At 39.5% G+C, this 23,362-nt stretch overlaps 1 protein-coding gene across 1 annotated transcript; it reads left to right on the plus strand.

The window, feature by feature from the left end:
• Positions 1 to 2,570: 2,570 nt before the first annotated feature.
• LOC306886351 (general transcription factor II-I repeat domain-containing protein 2A-like) lies at positions 2,571 to 4,367 on the plus strand (the record flags this gene model as incomplete). The annotated part of the gene is made up of 1 exon (XM_079443392.1): positions 2,571 to 4,367. One exon carries the CDS (start codon positions 2,571 to 2,573, stop codon positions 4,365 to 4,367), a length of 1,797 nt encoding a protein of 598 aa, XP_079299518.1.
• Positions 4,368 to 23,362: the final 18,995 nt, after the last annotated feature.

Here is a 23,362-nt window from a genome sequence, read left to right on the forward strand (position 1 = left end):
CCAGAACTCAGCAGCGAGATTAATTTTTAATGAGCTGAAAAGAACGCACGTCACACCTCTGTTCATCAATTTGCGCTGGCTACCAATAGCTACTCGCATATAATTTAAGGCATTAATGTTTGCTTTCATAAACACCACTGGCTCTGCACCCCTTTACCTAAATTCAGTTCTTCAGACTTATGTGCCTCTAGAAGCTTGTGTTCTGCAAGTGAACGACACATTATTGTTCATCCCAAAGAGGCACAGGATCACTTTCACAGACTTTACATTAACTGTTTCCTCCTGGTGGAATGACCTGCCCAATTCAATCTGAGCAGAGTCAAGAATCAGCTTCAAACACATCTCTTCCATCTTTATTTGACCCTGTAACTCTAGCACTCTCTATTCTAATTCTATTCTTTAAAAAAAAACTAAAACTAACACTAGTTTCTCTAATCTTTTTGTATTCTATCTGTTTTCTTTTTACTTATTATACAGTTAACAAAAACAAGAAAGGCCTCTAACACTAGCTTGCTATATTCTATATTTTCTTTTTTTATTATACAAAAAAAAACCATAAAAACCACCTTGCTACATGCACTTACTAATCTAACTGAGACTTGGTATAGCACTTGCATATTGCTTTTTTGTTGATTTTGTGTGCTTCCATTGTCTGCATTTGTAAGTCATTTTGGATAAAAGCGTCTGCTAAATAACTAAATGTAAATGTAAGTAATCTAATCAGAATACTTTTAGGCCCGGTTTCACAGACGGGGTTTAGAGTAAACCAGGATTAGATCAAAGTTCAATTAGGACATTTAAGCAATGTTTATAAATATGCTTAGAAAAAAACATTACTGGTGTGCATCATGAGACAAATAATATCAGTCAGTGCAAGTTTCTTTCAGCTGAAACAGCTCAGACTTACATTTTAGCCTTGTCTGTGAAACCGGGGGTTAGATTACTTTTAGGCCCTGTTTCACAAACAGGGCTTAGTTTAAGCCAGGACTAGGTTTTAGTTAAATTAAGATATTTAAGCAACTTTTCTTCTAAATGCCTTAGAAGAAAACATTACAGGTGTGCATCTCGACACAGAACAATGACACTGACATATTTTAAGATATGTCAGAGCAAGATATTTTCAGTTGAGACAGCTCAAACATACATTTTAGTCTGGGACTAGTTTAAGCCTTGTCTGTGAAACCGGGGGGGTAGGTATCTTGTGATCAGTTATATGATGTGCATTAAGTTTTACATTATGTCAGAGTTAACGGAACGATAATTTTAAGGAAGGAAGTATAATTTTAATATAGACAAACAATCTAAATAAAACACTTACTAAAAAATACGTGAACATACTCTAACCAACATCAGAGAACTGTGAACATGCAAATGTCTTGAAAAAATATTAACTTTATTAGTAATATATAATTATTAACTTAAAGTCTCTGGGGCACTTCAAGTGTATAAATTATATATATATATATATATATTTTTTTATTATTTAAATTATATATTTATTATAATATATTAAAATTTAGCTGCTAAAGAAAAGTTAGGAAACAAAAGTTACTTTAAATGAAAACAAATAAAACAAAGATTATTGGAGCACATTTTTACACAATAATTTAACTTAACACAGTGACCAGCAGCAAAGATTATGACAAACTGACCTTGACATTCCTTCCTCTTCTCTTTTGTGTTGAGATTGAGGTCACTGTAGATCTGCTCACATTAGGCTGAACCCTCTGCCTGGCCTCTGTCTGATTCATGACATGTTCAATTAGACGGAGTCACTTCATCAATCAGAGCGACTCACTTCTCTCCTCTTTGCTCTCCTTTTCTTAAACTTTCAGTTGTGGGCATTAAAATCTCACCCTTAATTCTCATCTTCCTCCAGGGTCCTCATTATTTGTTTGCCCTGGGTTTCCACAGGTGACCGCTTTTATAAAATGCCAAGTTATGATGTAGTGGTTGTATGAATAATTTATTAAACAGAATTTCCTGTGCTTCTTGCATTGCCAACCTAGCAAAAACTGCAGTGTTTTGAAATAAAAATGTGAAATCGGTTTGAGAAAAATACATAACCATATTCCTTTTGTTTTTGACAGAATAATAATAATAATTACACAATATTTATGCTCTACAATATTAATGAATAAACATAATTTTATATCCCTATCAGTAGCTCAGTTACTTGTATTAATATGAATTATTTTATGCACATTTTTGTGGGCAAATTAAAAGCATGGTACAAAATAAATTCTCCATCTCCAGTAATCATCTATCCCAGGGGTGGGGAACGTCCGGCCTCCGGGCCGTATGCGGCCCGCGAGACAGTTTGATCCGGCCCATCAGTCAATTCAAAATCCCCCCTCCTCCCTCAGGAAGAGAGAGAGAAAAAAAAAAGCTACACAGCAATTAATTTTCCTGTGATAGAAAAATGACAGATATATATATATAAAAAAATAGAAATATAATATTATAGATAATTTATAATTATATGAAATAGGGTTGCCTGTCTGGGTCACAGTCAGCGTGAACGTGAAACATGCACGTAACGTTCACGGTTGTCGTCGCTGATAAGCATCATGGCGACAGGCAAGAAAAGAAAAGTAGATGCAGAATGTCGTGCTTTTCAAGAAAAATGGACAAACGATTATTTTTTTGTTGAAGTCAAAGGCAAGCCAGTCTGCCTAGTTTGCGGAGATGCGCTTGCAGTGATGAAAAAGGCCAATCTCGAGCGTCATTACAGCTCGAAGCATGCTAAACTGATTGAGTTGCAAGGACAAATGCGCTTGGATAAAGTTAACACTCTTCGGCGGAGTTTGAGTGCCCAACAAGCAGTTTTCACAAGACCGCATTCTGACAGGGAGAACGTTATTCATGCAAGTTTTGTGGTGAGCGAGCTAATAGCAAAGAAACTGAGACCTCATTCAGAAGGAGAGTTCGTGAAAGAGTGTCTTGTTGCCGCTGCGGAGCTGCTTGCACCAGACAAAATAAAACTCTTCCAAAGTGTCAGTTTATCTCGAAGAACTGTCGCAGAACGGATTACTGATATGGCTCAAGACATTGAAACAACACTGAATGACACTGCAAAAAAATTCCAGTTTTTCTCTCTGGCCTGCGATGAAACAACGGACATAACTAATACCGCCCAACTAGCCATCTTTGTGCGTGGAATTACTGCTGAGTTTGAAACGACAGAGGAATTGCTGTCTTTGCAATCCATGCATGGCACTACCAAAGGTGAGGATTTGTTTGAGCAAGTTGTTTTGGCAATGAATAAATTTGAATTACCATTTGAAAAGTTAAGTGGCCTTGCCACAGATGGAGCGCCAGCCATGCTTGGCTCGCAAAAGGGATTAACTGCATTGGTCAAAAAAGAAATGAGTCGTCTCAATCTTGATCCAAGTGATTTAATTGTATGCCACTGTATCATACATCAAGAGAGTCTGTGTGCACATTCCCTGAAGCTCCAGAGTGTAATGACAACTGTTGTTTCCACCATAAATTTCATCAAAAGCAGAGGGCTAAACAGCCGCCAGTTCAAAGAGTTACTGAGTGATCTTGAGTCCGAGTATGGAGATCTGGTTTACCATTGTGAGGTGCGATGGCTGAGTCGTGCAGATATGCTTTCACGGTTTTACAATTTGAGGGAAGAAGTAAAACAATTCATGGAGATTAAGGGAAAACCTGTTGTGGAACTCAGTGAAGACAAGTGGCTGTGTGATTTGGCCTTTATGGTGGACATAACCAAGCACCTGTCAGAGCTGAATGTCAAGCTCCAAGGTCCGAACCAGCTTCTCAGCTCTCTGCTTTCAAACGTGAAATCATTTGAGGCGAAATTAAAGCTGTGGCAATTGCAACTGGAAACGGGTAACACTGTGCATTTTCCTACTCTACAAGAACAAAAGCCTGCTATGACAGCTGAGTATGCTGGTGAGTGTGCAAAACTGCATCAGGCATTTGGCGAGAGGTTTCAGGACATGAAAAGTAAACAAAATGAACTGAACATATTTGCTACGCCATTTAATGTGGAACCATCTGAAGTACCTGACAACCTACAACATGAAATAATTGAGCTGCAAAGCAATGACGAGCTCAAAGCAAAGTACAACAACCTCCCTCTGCTTGAGTTCTATAAACTGTATGTACGTTCTGAGGATTTTCCCATTCTGAGGAGACATGCACTGAAGTTTGCATCTCTGTTTGGGACAACCTACTGCTGTGAGCAGTTCTTTTCAAAACTGACTCTTGCAAAGACTCGATTCCGCTCAAGACTGACTGACCCAAACTTGGAAAACCAGCTGCGAGTAGCATCGTCATCACTGCCATCTAACATCAGACACCTCGCCAAAGAGAAGCAGTTCCAACCATCGCATTAGAGAGGTTAGTGATATATGTTCAAAAATTTAGAATGGCCCTTAAAGGATGTTACAAAAATGTAAATGGCCCTTGATAGAAAAAAGGTTCCCCACCCCTGATCTATCCCTTTCTCCCAATTTTAACTGTAGAAAGACTGTAAAATGGTAAAAACCTGTTAATTGGTTAACAGTAATTTATCTGTGTTTGCCTGTTCAGACAAATTCAGGACACACCACTGTGGCTGCCTACAAACTCACTTAAAACCCTGAACAACATGTCAATTCACTTATTTTAGGATGAATTGTGTATACTCAAGATAACTGGATTACAGGTATTGATTGCTTTGTAAACGTTAACCTGCTTCTGTAAAAAAGTGTGCCGACATATAGAGCTGTAGCATTTTGGGTGTCCAGAGTTTGAGTCCTGGCTTGTGGACCTTAGGGTTAGGGATATATATATACAACTGGAGTGAATTGTATCTTGAGTAATGAATTTAAAGTTTTCCAAAAATGTAGGCAGAGTCACATATTTTAGTGTGTCTGAGTTGCTGAATACAAGTGCAAACCAGATCCAAACCTTTTTGTGATCTCATAAATCAAACCACAGTCATATGTAGTCAGAAATGTTTTAGTTCAATGCTGAGAAAAAAAAATTATAATAATTAAATATATACATATATTCAATTATATAAACAAAATAATGCATCTTTTTTTTCTTTTTCTTTTTTTCCTCTCCTCTATGGGTACCATGATTTTGGATTATACCAATATTTAATTAGTTAAAACTAATGGCATGGTTGTTTCAGTGTTTTCTAGTCATATGCATACATGCACTAACGATACTATTTTGATTAAATCAATACTGAAATTTCGGTAGCACTATATTCTACAGTCTTCTTCCGCATGTACATATTATGTTATTTTAGTACATACAATAACTAGGTAATAACTGAACCTACCCATATGTACACTGTAAGTACATGTAAGTGCCCATATTGAATAAATAAATCACAAATTAACCGGAATGTCTGCTTTAGAAATGTAACTAGCTGTCCAATACTGTACAGTAATATAGACATTTTCATTGACCTTGACCCATCTTTTAATGCACATATAGTTTATATTTCAACCACATCTTGCAGAAAAGTATTCCTCTGGAAGGTGTTATTACTCACAGAAATGTAAGAAACAATGAATGACTTATGAGTTTCTGTTTGATGAATGAAATGTGATGAGGCGGACAGGGTTATGAGGATGTTGCATAAATACAATCCTAACCCTAATCCTAATGTTCCTAATTTTACCCTAATCCTGTTAGGTGGCGCTTTGATTATCTGGACATGATTTGAAATGTTCTGATCTAATTATTTTGTTCATATGGATCAGATTGATTATTTGCTTTTAAAATGAATGACAAAGGATACATTTTTTGTTATTTGTGATAAGAATTTTATGAGCATTTTAATGAGAATTGTATGAACAGATTTCAGGAATGAATTATGCTTGTAAAACAGTTTTGTTAGCTGGACCATCTTAAAAGCACACACTAGTTTTAATTTAGATCCACCCATGCATACACACAGCTATAACTACAGTCAGAGGCACAGAGCTGCTCTGTGAACATAAAACAGTGAATTTGAGTGAACTGAGCTGTTGGAAGGTTGCCAGTGCTGACGAGATCCCTCAGGCCTGCGTTTGCCCTCCACATCACTCCAGGCTGCCAGAATTTCCCTGCTGTACTGCTGGAGCCCCATACTGATTAACAGCCAAACTATATAATTAAAAATGCATAATCCCCTTTTGTCTCTGTGCTCTAGAGAATCCCTTGCTGAATATCTTGATGCATGTCTGTTCTCATTTAAACAGACCCCCCACTAACTAAATGACATTAAGCCTGTTTGATCACAAAAGCAAAACTGAATGAATCACTGGCAAAGTTTTGTCACAGTTAGAAAATAGACGGTTCAACGGGGCTAAAGGCACACCCTAAGAAAACATGTGCTATTCCCTGCACCTAAAATGTATAATTGCAGAAAAAATTCAGTATCTCACAGAAGTGAGTACACCCTTCACATTTTTGTAAATATTTTATTATATCTTTTCATGTGACAACACTCAAGAAATTGCACTTGCTTGTATAACAGTGTTGTCACATGAAAAGGTATAATAAAACATTTACAAAAATGTGAGGGGTGTACTCACTTCTGTGAGATACTGTATATATGCTTGTATTGAACATTAATGGAGCAAAAGATTTTGTGTGAAAATAAATCATACAAGTCGTTTATTTTGTTTAAGAATCGTATAAATGTATGATGTGGCAAGGGGTGCCTTTCACACATGGGGTAAAAGGCACATGGTATTGATACAAATACTTCAGCTAAAATAATGTATTTTTTTTAATAATGTCTAAGTTAATACTTGTTCAAAACAATCACTTTAGCCAAGTGTGTACTATTTTCTGCTTATTTTGAAAAATAAAAGAATATTTTTTTGTTAAAATATACTGTCATTAAAATGTTAATAAAAAATATATTTTAAAATACAGAAACAAAATAATTTTAAAGAGTAAAGATTCTGAAAGCATTGAAGGAGATCCAATAATAATTGAAATATATATATATATATATATATATATATATTTACAGTAGTAACAACAAATTATATTTTATTTTATGATATGATTAATGTCATGTTTTTAAATATGATGGTTTCATTCTTAACATGGTGATTATCTCTAATATGGACACCCAACATAATATATAATATGCATTTTACTATCTGAATCTAACCATGTCATGTCAACGATTGGAAAAGTCAGCAATCTATTTTATCATGTTAATTACTGTGCACCTTTAGCCCCAACAGCAGGGGCGTTTTTACCCCAAATACCTTTTTTTTTTTTACATATTATTTCGTTATTTAAAAATTGTTGCTTTAATTATCTTAAACAAAACTGAAAATCGTTAAGAAGACCTTTGTCTCAAAATATATGCAATCATTTTGCGATTCTCATTTGCTACTTAAATCTACAACATTTAAAAAAAACACGAAATATTTGATGAAGTAAGCACAGAATCAACTTTGCGCTGCTGCCCGCGATCACGTCAAGGATCAGACAAATATACACGTGCATCTTGAAAAGCAGATGTTTTGGAAAGTGCTATAATGCTATGTTTTTGTGCCATCTAGTGGTCTAGAGGAAAATAATATCAAAGGCACCTTTTACCCGGGGCGCCTCTAGCCCCATTGTGACATATCAACTGCATGTTGGTAAAACAATACACTGTAAAGTGGTAACCTGCAATTGTAACCTTATCAAGCTATTTCTTTTTTTTTTTTGTTAACAACTTTTTATAAAAATTTCTTCCTGAAACAGCAGTAACAAACAAAAAACAATTGTGCAAATTCAGAACCCACCCCAACACTGCCAGGTGTAGGGATAGCGCGAGGACTCAATTGCTGGAGGAAATAGGGTTTTATTAATTATAAAACAAACAAACAAACAAACACTACCCCGTAGGGGGCAAACAGACTGACAAGGCAGGACCACAAAGGGTAAGGTCGACGACGAACCGGCAGAGGACTGCAAACACAAGGAGATTATAAAGGAGGAGGGTAACGAGAAAAACACAGGTGGGGCAAATTAACCAATAATCAGAAAACAAGGTGGGTGGGGTCAAGACAATTGACATGAGAGCACATGGCATATAGAACTAAACAAGACCAGCCATGTGCTCAAACAAAACAAAAACACAAGCATATGGCCAGCAAAACAAATCACTAGCCATGTGCAAAACAGGACACGAACACGCAGCTAATGAGGAGACTCATAAGCTGCATGTTCCTAAAACATGACAAACATGAAAGCACGCATCCAGTGAAAAAACACAAGCTGCGTGCCACACAGAACAAGACAAAACAAGAGAAAAAAAGCGTGCGGCCGAAACCGAACCGCGCATGGCCCGAGCAAACTCGAAATCGCACGCTCCCACAGCGAGAACAAACCTGGAGCGTGAGTGTTCGAACCCTGACACAAAACCAGAACTGAGCCTGAACAAGACAGGAGTGCCGGGATCCGAACACCACGTCCCAACATGAAAAAGAGCATGCAGACAAGCACACTTGAAGCCGCGCGCTCACCAGAAAACAAGACAAGAAGGGAGTGTCAGGGCTCCGTCACAAAACCATGAATAAACTAGACCGAAGTGACAGAACCCTGACAAACACAAAGTATAATAATTTTCACATGGATTCCAGAAAAGATGACACAACATCAAACGCTGAATGACACAAACTTATAGTTTCCACACTAGATCCATGTATACGAGAAGTTGAGAGTTCCATTGAGATAATGTCCAGCAAATACACAGTCCAGGTTCGTCTGTCCATTGTGTGAGGAGGACTCCAACGGTTGACTAGAAATTTTTTTGCTGCTGTGAGAGCAGCTAACAGTAAAGATCTTTGTTGGACGGACAAGGTGAAGTCCCAAAAGTCATTCATGAAAAAATGGCGCGGAGTCAAACATATCTCAGTACCCAACAAATATGATAGGTCCTGTGAGAGCTGAGACCAAAAAGGTGAGAAAGAAAAAAAAAAAAAAACAATGCGAAAACGTGCCTAAAGATCCTTGCGAACAGAGATTACCCTTAGGAGAAGATGACAGATTCATATTCAGAAAAAAAAAAAAACCTTGAGAGTGTGATTCCTTTGGTCCAGAACTATCTAGGATATGCAACATTACAGAATTCTTATCTGCACCCAATACAATTTCAAAATCTGAAAACTTCAAGAGATAGGTTGACAAAACAGAGAAAAAAGTAGGGTCAGGAGTACAAGGGGCATAAACTGAGAGAAATACAATACTCTTATTCTGCACTATTGTTTTTATGTGTTATTCTACCATCTGTATCACAACCTTTCTCTAAAATAGTAATATTTAAAGTCCTCCGGACCAATATTAAGACACCCTTGGTTTTAGTATCCGAAGATGAGTGAGATACCACTTCATAAAACTTATTACACCTGTGAATATCCTCCTTTTTCAAATGGGATTCATGAACTAACACTATATCAATCTTTCTTCTTTGCAAAAAATCCAGAAAACCTGTACGTTTGTGAGGGCTATTTAGGCCATTAATATTACAACTCAGAATATAAAGGTCAGTCATAGGTATCAAACAGAATTACTGCATAATAAGACAAAAATTAAGTAAGTACAGTAAGTTTGAAAATAAAACCAGTTGAGTCTATCATTAAACCACCCCCCACCCTCCCCGTTACCATTCAAAAAAACAAACACATTCCCATGAACTATGGCAGATCAAACCAAGAACAAACCTTGATCTGCCAGCACCCCTTAATATGGTCCGTGGCGTCAATAAAACCCTGCACATTACTGTAGCACCAACATTTGGCCCCATAGTCACATATTGACTAGGTAGTATTTCTATTTAAAAGAAAGAAATAAATTAAATAAATTAAAATAAATATATAAATAAAAAATGGAGAGAGAAGGAATACAACTAGAAACATAAAATAACATCATCAGTAAAAAAAATACTGTATGCACAATGAAAGCTTCTAGTAACTATGAATTAAGAAGTGAACATTAAAGTGAACAGTGAAAGACACAGTCACCTAACCATTTAGAGCATCTCTTCTCTGATTAGACAGCAAATGTCCAGCTGAAGTTCACTGAGAGTTGGTGGATGAATGGGATCTGAGAAAAACTCTTGCTTCTTTTGGAGAATATAGCATTTTAGGTTCACCTTGATTGAGAATGACCTTCAGTGTTGCAGGATAAAGAATGAAATCTCCAGTTATTGCCTGGTTGAAGAGCCTTTGTAAACAGATTAACAGGGACTTCTTGGTGTTGTCTGAACCAGACTAAACAGGTGTAGATTGGCTCACATAAGCAGGAGACAATGTGGTCCGGATTAAGCAAGAATCCCATTGCACTCCCAGAATAATGATAATACGAACATATTTTGCCTTGGCAAAAACACACTCTTTTAAAGGTTCAGTCTGAGCCCTAGACACCTCAGATGGGCAAGGATAACATCTCAATGTTGAACCACCAAATCCTCAGACTGCGCTAAAATCAGCCAGTTGTCGAGGTAATTCAGCACAGCCAGGGCTGTGTCCTTGTTAAGGTGCAAGGTCACAGGGCTAGGCCAAAAGGAAGGACCGGAAATTGGTACACTTCACCCTCAAAAGTCAGCTTTAGGAACTTCATGTGCATGTGAAAATCAGTGTCCTTTAGGTTTATTAATTAGGGGACACTTAATTTCTAGTGATTATTGTCAATTTAATCGGGGAAAGCCGATTAGTCACCAGAAGAGACGGGCGACAGCTCACGTAAGTGTTTTAAATACTTGGTTGCAGTTCTATTGTTTAAATTATTTACTTTCTGCTAGGAAGGAATAGTTTGCGCCTCAGCTGAGAACGAGCCTGTGTGATTTGTGCAAAGTGTTAGTTTCGTCTTGAGCTATTAGCAGTCCTTTAACCTTATTGGCTGGGCTGATCAGAAGCCGGCCACAGCTGTTTTCACTCTAGTTTCCTAGACTGTATTTATTTAATGTCCGAGCGCTGACGCGGAAGTGTTCAGCCGTCAGGCTCAGCCTCCTCGTGTGAAGACCAACGAGTGTAAAGACAGACGACTTTTTCCTGCGCGACTTTAACCGAGCAACGACACCGAGCACACACTTAAGTATCTTTTTATCTTCCCTCACACTTTCCTATCCCCAATCCTTCCACCTCTATCGTGTTTTTCCAAACCATTCCGGTTCTCTCTCAACCTCGCTCTAAAAACACACGCAGAAGGCTACGTAACCCTGCTAACCTGCGCCCTATCTCTACATCTTCCACTGCACCTCTTTCTTTCTCTGTGGGTCTTTGGAATTGCCATTCAGCTGCCAACAAAGCCGATTTCATTTCTGCTTTTTCCTTACAATCCACACTCAGCACCCTGGGCTTGACTGAGACCTGGATTCATCCAGAAGACTCAGCAACCCCAGCTGCTCTCTCTCACAATTTCTCTTTCTCTCACACCCCTAGGCAAGTTGGCCGGGGTGGGGGCACTGGTCTGCTCATTTCGAACAATTGGAAATACTCAATATTTCCCTTTCCCCCTCCCTTCTTTCCTCTGTAGTATCCTCCTCTCTTCCCTCGCCTACCCATTTCTCATCTCTGGATGTGAATGCAGCTACTGACACTTTATGCTCTACCTTAACCTCTTGTCTAGACGACCTCTGTCCTCTCTCCTCCAGGCCAGCACGGGCTGCCCTTCTAACCCCTGGTTATCCGATGTTCTTCGTGAGAATCGGCCCAAACTCAGAGTGGCAGAGAGAAAATGGCGCAAATCAAACGATCCGTCAGACCTGAGTAGGTATCAGTCTTTGCTTTCATCTTTCTCTACTGAAGTCCACACTGCCAAATCCTCACACTTCCACAACAAGATCAACAGCGCTCCAGACATGCGTAATCTCTTCAGAACATTTCATTCTCTCCTCTGCATGGATGAAAGAACATCACCTACAGCTCAACCTGGCAAAGATGGAGCTTCTTGTCTTCCCTGCCATTCTCTCAGCATGACTTCACGATTCAGTTCATCAATGATTACCCCATCAACTTCGGTCAGAAATCTTGGTGTAATCTTTGATGACCAGCTGACCTTCAAAGAGCACATTGCAAAGACTGCTCGATCCTGCAGGTTTGCACTACACAACATCAGAAAGATCAGGCCCTTTCTGACAAAGCATACTGCGCAACTTCTTGTCCAGGCCCTTGTTGTTTCTAGGCTGGACTACTGCAATGCTCTTCTGGCTGGTCTGCCATCAAACACAATCAAACCTCTACAAATGATTCAGAATGCAGCGGCACGACTGATCTTCAATGAGCCCAAAAGAGCGCATGTTACACCTCTCTTCATCTCGTTGCATTGGCTACCAGTGGCAGCTCGCATCAAGTTCAAGACACTGATGCTTGCATACAGAACTACCACAGGCTCAGCACCCTCCTACTTACACTCACTATTACGAACCTACATCCCCTCCAGAAGTCTGAGATCTGCTAGTGAGCGACGCCTTGTGGTACCATCACAGAGAGGCTCAAAATCACTCTCCAGAACATTCTCGTTCACCATTCTTGGCTGGTGGAATAATCTTCCCACCCCTATCCGGAATGCTGGATCCCTGTCAATCTTCAAGCAACAACTGAAAACTCATCTCTTTCGGCAGTACTTCACTTCATCCTAAAACTCAAAAAAAAAAAAAACCTTAATCTTTCCCTCTATCCTTCTCTCCCTCCCTTACTAACTTGTACTTATTTGAACAATGACTGGGACTTGGTGTTACGAGCACTTCCTCTGTCTGATTGCCTCTTCAAGATTAATCGCTTTTTGTATTCCCCAATTGTAAGTCGCTTTGGATAAAAGCGTCTGCCAAATGACTAAATGTAAATGTAAATGTAATTTGATTTCACAGATACTATTTAAACTAAACTGATCTAGACAATGACATCTCTGAATTCAATAATGAAATGCCTTAACTGAAAATTGAGTGTTTAATCTTATTTTTATACATTACTGACACTCTATCCTCCAATTTGATAGTTAAGTGCTTTGACACAATCTATATGGTTAAAAGCACTATATAAATAAAGGTGACTTTATTGTGAAAAACTCTGTTTGTTTTATTGTGACGCTCTTCTCTCTAGAAATATGGCACATAGTCTTAGACTTGACTAACTGGAGCCCAGGTCAGGAAGCAGACAGACTGGCTAAACCGACCGTCTGCTAGCCGCCTCACGTCACAGAAGTCAGTTAATTCTCAGCACATAGAGACTCCTTGGGAGATATCATTAGAAAACATGGTGTTCTGTTATGCTGTTGATACCCAGCTCTATGTTTCTTGGCAACCTCATGAAACTTACCAATTTGCAAAACTAATGGAATGTATAGTTGATATCAAAAACTGGATGACTAGCAATTTCTTACTGCTAAATTCTGAAAAAACACAGGTTTTAATTATTGGACCAAAAACCTTTGCATGTAATAACCTAGATCACTGTCTAATACTTGATGGCTGCTCTGTAAATTCTTCGTCATCAGTTAGGAACCTAGGCGTACATTTTGATAGCAATCTTTTGTTTCTAGCATTTGTAAAACTGCATTATTCCATCTTAAAAATATATCTAAATTACGACCTATGCTCTCAATGTCAAATTCAGAAACGTTAATTCAGGCATTCATGACCTCGAGGCTAGATTATTGTAATGCTTTATTGGGTGGTTGCTCTGCATGTTTAATAAACAAACTCCTTAATAAAGGAGTTTAATAAAGTAAACTCCTTACTAGAACCAGGAAGTATGACCACATTAGCCCGGTTCTGTCAACACTGCACTGGCTCCCTATTAAACATTGTATACATTTTAAGATCTTGCTAATTACCTATAAAGCCCTGAATGGTTTGGCACCTCAGTATTTGAGTGAGCTCTTATCGCATTATAGTCCTTCACGTCCGCTGCGATCTCAAAACTCTGGCCATTTGATAATACCTAGAATATCAAAATAAACTGCGGGCGGGAGATCATTTTCCTATTTAGCGCCTAAGCTCTGGAACAATCTACCTAACACTGTTCGGGAAGCAGACACAATCTGTTAGTTTAAATCTAGATTAAAGATCCATCTCTTTAACCTGGCTTACACATAATACACTATCGCATTTCTATAATTCAAATCCGTTAAAGAATTGTTAGGCTGCATTAATTAGGTAAACCGGAACCGGGAACACTTCCCAAAACACCCGATGTACTTGTTACATTGTTAGAAGAATGGCATCTACGCTAATATTAGTCTGTTTCTTTCTTACTCCGAGGTCACCGTAGCCACCCAGATCCAGACTGTATCCAGATCAGATGGTGGATCAGCACCTAGAATCAGAATCAGAATCAGAATCAGAATGAGCTTTATTGCCAGGTATGTTTTCACATACGAGGAATTTGTTTTAGTGACAGTAGCTCCACAGTGTGACAGAATGACAGTAATAGGTCAATTTTTTAATTAAAAAATTAAAATTAAAAATTAAAAATAAAAATAAAAATAAAATAAATAATGTACAAATATACAAAAATGGACAATGTGCCAAACAGCAATATACAAAATACACAATATACAAAATAGACAATTCGGTATGTACAGGTATGTTAGGTGCACATTTGAAATGTAATAAGTATGTGTGTAAAATAAAAATAAAAAAGTATGATAGTGTTGTGTGTTTCATGTTTATTGTTAAGAGTTCAAGTGTTCATGAGATGGATTGCCTGAGGGAAGAAACTGTTTCTGTGTCGGTCGTTCTGGTGCACAGAGCTCTGTAGCGTCGACCAGACGGCAACAGTTCAAAGAGGGAGTGTGCTGGATGTGAGGGGAGGGATTTTACCACCCCTTTTGCTCACTCTGAATAAGTACAGTTCTTGGAGAGTGGGGAGGGTTGTGCCAATGATTCGCTCAGCAGTCTGGACTACCCTCTGTAGTCTTCTGAGGTCAGATTTGGTAGCTGAGCTGAACCAGACAGTTATTGAAGTGCAGAGGATGGATTCAATGATGGCATAGTAGAACTGTTTCAGCAAGTCCTGTGGCAGGTTGAACTTCCTCAGCTGGCGAAGGAAGTACAACCTCTGCTAGGGCCTTTTTCACAATAGAGTCAGTGTGAATGTCCCACTTCAGGTCCTGAGAAATAGTGGTGCCCAGGAACCTGGATGACTCCACTGCAGTCACAGTGCTGTTCATGGGGGTGAGTGGGGGGAGTGCAGGGGGCTTTCTCCTGAAGTCCACAGTTTTGAGCGTGTTGAGCTCCATTTTGTTAAGACTGCACCAGACAGCCAGCTCTTTAACCTCCTGTCTGTAAGCAGACTCGTCACCGTCCTGAATGAGGCCAATCAGTGTGGTGCCGTTTGCAAATTTCAGGAGCTTGACAGAGGGGTCTTTAGAGGTGCAGTCGTTCGTGTAGATAGAGAAGAGCAGCGGGGAGAGAACGCAGCCCTGAGGAGCTCCAGTGCTGATGGTGCGGGTGCTGGATGTGTATTTTCCCAGCCTCACTAGCTGCTGCCTGTCTGTCAGGAAGCTGTTGATCCACTGACAGACGGAGGTGGGCACGGAAAGCTGAGTTCGTTTGGGCAGGAGGAGGTCTGGAATGATAGTGTTAAAGGCCGAGCTGAAGTCCACAAACAGGATCCTCACATAAGTCCCAGGTCTGTCTAGGTGTTGCAGTGTGTAATGCAGTCCCATGTTGACTGCATCATCCACAGACCGGTTTGCTCTGTAGGCAAACTGCAGGGGGTCCAGTAAGGGTCCAGTGATATCCTTCAGATAAGCCAAAACCAGTTTTTCAAATGACTTCATGACCACAGATGTTAGAGCCACAGGTCTGGAGTCGTTAAGTCCTGTTATCTTGGGTTTCTTTGGTACGGGGATGATGGTGGAGCGTTTGAAGCATGAGGGGACTTCATAGAGCTCCAGTGATCTGTTGAAGATCTGTGTGAAGATGGGGGCCAGCTGGTCAGCACAGGATTTCAGACAGGCTGGTGTCACACCGTCTGGGCCTGGTGCCTTCCTTCTCTTGTTCTTTTTGAAGACCTGGCGCACGTCATCTTCACTTATCTGCAGTTCAGGTGTGGGGGAGAGGGGGGGTTGCAGGAGGTGTGAATGGTGTTTTTTCAAACCTACAATAGAACTCATTAAGATCGTCTGCCAGTTGTTGATTCTCCACAGTGCTGGGGGATGGTGTCTTGTAATTGGTGATGTCTTTCAGACCTTTCCACACTGAAGCCGTGTCACTGGAAGAGAATTGGATCCTTAACTTATCAGAATAATTCCTCTTTGCCACTCTGATCTCCTTTTCCAGTGTGTATTTGGCCTGTTTATACAAGACTCTGTCCCCATTCCTGTAAGCATCTTCTTTGGCCTGACGGAAATGTCTGAGTTTTGCAGTGAACCACGGTTTGTCGTTGTTATAAGTTAGATGAGTCCTGGTAGGAATGCACATATCCTCACAGAAACTGATATATGATGTTACAGTCTCTGTGAGCTCGTCCAGATCATCAGCAGCTTCAAAAACACTCCAATCAGTAAAGTCGAGACAGGCTTGTAAAACCCGCTCTGTCTCATTAGTCCATCTCTTTAAAGTCCTTAATACAGGTTTAACAGATTTAAGTTTCTGCCTGTAGGTTGGAATAAGATGAACCAAACAGTGATCAGAGAGTCCTAAAGCTCCTCATGGAACAGAGTGATATGCGTCCTTTATCGCTGTGTAACAGTGGTCCAATATACTACTGTCTCTTGTGGGACATGTAACATGCTGTCTGTATTTTTGCAGTTCGCGGGAGAGATTTGCTTTATTAAAGTCCCCTAGAATGATTAAAACAGAGTCCGGGCGTTGTTGCTCACGCTCTGTGATCATATCAGCGAGTTTCTGTAAAGCTGTGCTCACGTGCGTTTGCGGTGGAATATAGACACTCACGAGAATGAACGAGCAGAACTCCCGCAGCGAATAGAATGGCTTGCAGTTAATGAAGAGCGCTTCTAGATCTGAACAGCACATCTTCTTTAACACAGTTACATCTGTACACCACCTCTTATTGATGTAAAAGCATGTCCTGGCGCCGCACGATTTCCCCGTTGATTCCACGTCGCGATCTGCTCTGATCAGCTGGAAATTAGGCAGATGTAAGGCACTGTCTGGAATGGTGTGGTTCAGCCAGGTTTCCATGAAACACAGAGCAGCAGAGTTGGAAAAGTCCTTGTTAAACCGGGAAAGCAGAAGGAGTTTGTACGTTTTGTTGGGTAGAGAGCGGAGATTCGCCAGATGGATGCTAGGCAACGGGATTCGAAATCCACGCTGTCTGAGCTTCACGAGCGCACCGGCTCTCTTCCCCCGCCTGCGCGTCCTAAAGCGTCTAAACAGCTCCGCCGACTACCATGTTCAGCAAAACATCCGAATAATCAAAAACCGGTTGGAGATTTTGTGTTGTGTTCTGCCGAATGTTCAGCAGTTCTTCCTTGGTGAAACTGATCGTGTTAGACAAACAAAAAACAGGAAAAACTAACAAAAACGCTAAAACAACTGGAGAGCCAAGCACAATGGCTGCCATGTGCGGCGCCATCTTGTTTCAGAGATGACCTTTCATCTTGTTTTCAGAGATGACCTCTACAGCCCTGAACGTCAGCAGAGCCCAGGACAACTAGATGAGCCCCAGAGACTGATCCCCAGTGAAGACCCTGTCTCCTAGACGGACATCAGGACAAGACCACAGGAACCAGATGAGTCCTTTGCAAAATCTGACTCTGCTTTAGCCTAGATTTAAACTTCTGGTTTTGTCTGGCCAGAAGAGAATGACACTATTTTGACAAACTATTTCCCTGTCTAAATACTGTAAAGCTGATATAAAGCCACCCAGCTTTATACCAAGCTAATGTAAAGCTGCTTTGACACAATTTGCATTGTTAAAAGCGCTATACAAATAATAGTGACTTGACTTGACTTGAGAAACCAGTATTAAAAACAGATTTGAGATACAATATGTTTGTGTCAGCATCTTGAATCTGCACCTCTGCAGAGAGTGATTCAAATATCACTGATCTAGGATTGATGTAACCTCACCATCGTTTTTTGAGATCAAGAAATAATCTTTCCCAGACATTGAGTAAGGTAGGGGGCACACCACTGAACAGACACAGCTGGATGGTGTATCCATTCTCTACTGTGACACTGAGTTTCTCAAGATCGTAGAATGACAGATTTGGCAGAAGTGGCCATGGTGCCAAATGATCAGAAAAGGGTACTAATCAATAGGAGATTGAAATGCTCCTTTTGGTGCCCTGTAATATCTCATCATCATGGAAGAGGCCAAACTCTATAACAAGGGACCATTTTTATAGTAAGCGCCTGGCCATTCTCCAGGGGTCAGCCTCTACTATCACCCTCTTGTGCCCTAACACCCTAAAAAAAGTGGAAAGCCCTTTGGTTACACTTTATTTTGATAGTCCACTTTAGACATTCTACTAACTATAAGTAACTTTGCAAATACATGTCAACTAATTCTCATTAATTTGCAACTACATGTCTACTAACTCTCAGAGTAGACTGTTAGGTTAGGTTTAGGGTTAGTAGAATAAGTTGGCATGTATTTGCAAAGTTTCTCATGGTCAATATGTTGTATGTTATGGACCCATTATAATAAAGTGTTAGAAGATATTAAGCAGACAGTCTACTAATACTCAAATGAATGCTAGTTGACATGTAGTTGCAAAGTTATTACTGTTAGTAGAATGTCTAGAGTGGACTATCAAAATAAAGTGTTACCAGCCCTTTTGTGTGGAGTAACAGAGAAACACCCAGTGGGAACTGTTGCTACCTGAAAAGCACCTGTAGCGGGTTTAGTGAAACAAACTCCTGAGGGCATCATGGAAATATGTACGGGGAAATATGTAAATTATTAGGATGCCATGGTTGATAAAGGACAATGAGGGAATTTGGCCAGGACACAGGGGTTACACCCTACTCTTTTACGAGAAGTCCCATGGAATTTTTAATGACCAGAGGGGATATCTTATCTGAAGGACGGTTCCAGTATTTATAGTAGTGTCCCCATCACTATAGTGGAGCATTAGGATCCATTCAGACTGCAGGGTGAGCACACCCTGCTGCCTCACTTACACCTCTTCAAGCAGCAACCTAGTTTTCCAATGCAAGAGGTCTCCCAACCAGGTACTGGCCAAGCTCAACCCTGCTTAGATTTAGTGGACAACCAGTCTTGGGCTACAGGGTGATATGGCTACTGGGGAACAAGAAAGCTTTCTCCTTAATATTTATGTTCGAGTGGTTGAGCCATAGCCTGCCATAGGAAACATGCCATCTGCTTAGTAGCCTGAAGGGCTAAGTCTGTGGCCAGAAAAAACTCCTTCACCACTTCAGGCTTTAACCCCCTCGCCTTCATCCATGTCTTTTAGTAGGTCAGCCTGGTATGCCTGCAACACAGCCATTGACCAGCCATCACATACACCTTACCAACTAAACTCAAAGTTATTCTACAAGGTTTAGTCAGCAGGAAAGGACACTCTCCAGCCCCAGGGTTTGTAATGTAATAGAATAGGGCTGATTCCAGGATTTTGATAACTTCTTGTGGAGATCTAGAAAGAACGGGGGCAGCCTACAAAAGAGCGTGTGCTCTGTGAGTCAGGCCAGTCTAAACTGAGTTTGGTCACGGTGCACGTTATAAAGTTCACCAGCTAAAGAAATCACAGCATGAGATTCCAGACCTGGAATCAAAAGTTTGCACGCAGTAAAAGGGGTGCACCCATCAGCTCACACTCTACACTCACGAAGAGAGCAAAATGGGAGTAAAGCATTTTCATCCAAAAGTTTCATCCTAAATCCTTGCAATGTGCACAGTCAGTGCTCAAGGGCATCTCGAACTGTGTGCATTGCAAGAAATTTAGGATGAAAATTCTTTATATACACAACCCAGTGACGGGTAAATATTGGTCAGAACACAGGCTGGGTTGTTTTCAACCAGCATTTGAGCTAAATTGTTAACCCAACCTTCTGGTCTGTAACCCAAACGCTGGGTCTAAATAACCCAATCGCTGGGTTTGTCTATATTTTGTGTATTACTCTCCACTTGTTTTTGTTTGCAATCCCAATCACCCTCATGATGAATGGAAGAGCCAGGCCTCATAAACCCTATTGGTTTGAGCGGCCAATCTGCTGGTAAACCAGAGAGAGAATTGTGTGTGTGTGTGTGTTTGTGCGTGTGTGAGAGAGAGTGAGAGAGAGAGAGAGAGAGAGAGAGAGAGCAGTGCTGTCGCTTAAAAAAAGTTCCATCATTCACACTGCTCAATAAAGCTTCAGTAATAATTGGGATAGAATAAATGGAGCATGGTTTGTCAAACCATTAAAACACAGATCCCAGGCCAGCACAGAGCAGCTCCTGGTACTAGGAAATCCAGTGATGAGGAATACAACAAAGAGGAAGCAGAACTAAGAAAGAGATACAGCGGTTTTCAGGTACAGCAGCCTTTTACTGTTGTCACAGAGTAAAGAGCTGCACATTCAACATTTAAAACCCCAAGCACGCTTGCTAAGAGATATATTATAACTAGATTTTTTAAGTTTTACAAAGAAATGTGGTCCTTTGCTGTACAAAAGTTGATACCATAATTTTAGAGTGGCTGGTTGCTAGGCTATTGCCATGTGGTTGCTAAATGTTTAATGCCTATTTCATGTGAAAATGAAAATTCGTATTTTGATATTTTGAAGAATTTTGATAACCAACCAGTTTTGGTGCTCATGACTCTCACTGTATGGACAAAAAACCCAGAGACATTTCCCCAAATATCTACTTTTGATCTCTATATTTTAGTCTCTAGATATGGCTTGGGTCCTTCCTTCAATGTAAATCTCTGAGATTTTTTACCTGTTTTATCATCTGTCCCTTTGTCAACAAGACACACGATCTGAGGAATCGTCCATGTTTAATAATAGTAGTGGTTCTTTAAATCTCAGATCTCAAATTCTTTTCTGTCCCTCTCTTTTTATCTCTTCTCCTGTCTTGAATTTGATCTGGTGATTCATCTCGTTTCTCTCCTCCTCTCGGTTCTCTTCTGCAGTGGAGATCACTGCCAGACTCCCGCTGAGGCCCAGATGAGCAGATCTGAGCAGATCTCCACAGGAGCCTGTGCTGCAGACCCAACACATGTGGATGGCAGAAATTCACATCTCTGCATTGCTGCGTATCCTCCAAATGACGTCTGCCTGAGCCTCGGTATGCAGTTCATTTAGCTACAGCAAATACTGGGCCTAAACACAGCTGTGTTTTGATGACATCAGTTGATTTGCTGACTGATAATATGAATTATTTCTTATTAGTGGAGTATGCTGAGTGAAGCATCGCTAAAGTGTTACCTAATATGGCTTATTTATTTGTTAGTGATTTGGACAAACTCCTAACACTAAGTGTTAAGCCTTGGCATGTACAGTCATTTTGTCTTCATACAGATGCTGAATGTGTGTTTGGCATCGACGCAGCTATTGAAGTGAATTGAAGCAACACTGAATTGCTTGCTCTTGTACGTGGCATTCACTGCAGCTTCACATCTTGTGTTACACTGAAGTAGAACAGTACGATATGTTCATTATAATATCCATAACATTTCCATCATCTAGTGAAATCAGAGAACATCATATTTCTGGTTTAGGAGGCATTACAGTATTTGTACTGCTGCGATCCGTCGGTCAGAGACGCAGAGGTGCGAACAAAGATACTCAGTAGCTGCTAATTGGAGAAGCAAACATATTTACTGGCTTCATAGCCAATCCATTTCTAATGTAAAAGAAACAGTTCATTTAACAATCAAAATGCAGTCAACTTTTACTTTGTAGTGCATTTACAGTGCCTTTCCATGACTTTCTTTGTTACATGGAACACAAAATGTTGTTTTGAAAAACGTCTAGTTTGCCTATATTTCCCTTCATTGTGAGTCAAACTAAAATAACAAAATTAACTACTTGTGTGCTATATAGCAAGATTTCTGTGGACATATAGTACAATAGCTTTGTGTATGTCAAATCTTATTTGTCAAGATTTATCAAATCAGGTTTGACGTCAACATCATTGATTCTTGCGGGGCTGAAATTCCTTTTTGAAATATAGGTTTGAAATATGCTTTCAAGTTTTAATGCTGGTACATTCGGTCGGATTTGCCTCAGAAAAGTCTTTCAGGAAATTAAGTACTCTGTTCACTAGACATATGCGTATGAACGTATAAAGGCAGAACAGCACAATGTTGTGCCCTAAATAGCAGCGGTGCTGACTGGGAGCTGGTGCGATACTGCGAGATGTAGGTTCAGTAATCTGTGTTTTTTGAGACTGTCAGCCTGAGCTGTGGAGTTTATGAGACGACCACATGACTCAGCAGCTTCATAGAAGAGATGAGTCGAGGAAATACAGACACTGACATGCTGCAATTATGGGGATGTGATCAGGGCTCTAAAAGCATAATTCTTTATGGTTATGACAGGAAAGAGAGAAAGTGCAGCAAGCTAACTTTTAGACAAGCAGAATATGAATACACTTGTTCAGAAGTATGTTTTTGGATGTCAAGAAACCTGCAGAGAACAAAGTGTCATATCAGCTAATTATTGAGAAAATAAATCAAATTAATCACAATTGTTGAGAAAAGTCTTCAAACATCACATTATTACACCAGATTTATACATTTCATGAAAATTAAGCACGTTTTCCTTTCAAGTGATTATTATTGTATTCTCTCTTGGAAATATATATATATATATATATATATATATATATATATATATATATATATTTTTTTTTTTGCCATTTGAAGAGTCATAATAAATCTTGCACTGCCTTTTAAAATGTGGTGATGCAAATAATTTACTTAGTTACTGTAATTGTATAATAATGGTAGTAATTATAATAATACTGTAAAAACACACCTCATAGTAAACAAATACTTTTACTGACTTGTAGTGTGTTTGACTCATGACTCATTTGAACAAAGTGTCCAACCAATTAATTAATGTTCAAATTAATCACATATTTCAATATTTGAATATTAAAAAGTCCCAACATTAAGATCATTCAAGGATATTACATTATTGTGCTAGATTTATGTTTCATGAAAATTAAGCACATTTTTAGGCTATGTCAAATTCTCATTGTGAAATTTTCTCCAGTCAACTAAAAATGATAGATTATTTGAATATTCACATAAGATTGTTTTTTTTCTTTTATACTGCCTTTAATGTGTTCTGTACATAAATAAAAATAACTGTTACTGTAATTTTACACTGTAATGCAGCACCATATTACTTTTGCTAACTAATAGTGTGCTTGACTCATCAAAATTATGTTTTAAATTGCCCCTATTATGGTAATGAAAGGTTCATATTTTGGTAACGGGAGTCCCCAACAACAGGTTGACATGCATGCAAGGT

Source organism: Barbus barbus, assembly GCF_936440315.1.
Source record: "Barbus barbus genome assembly, chromosome: 20".
Classification (NCBI taxonomy): Eukaryota; Metazoa; Chordata; class Actinopteri; order Cypriniformes; family Cyprinidae; genus Barbus; species Barbus barbus.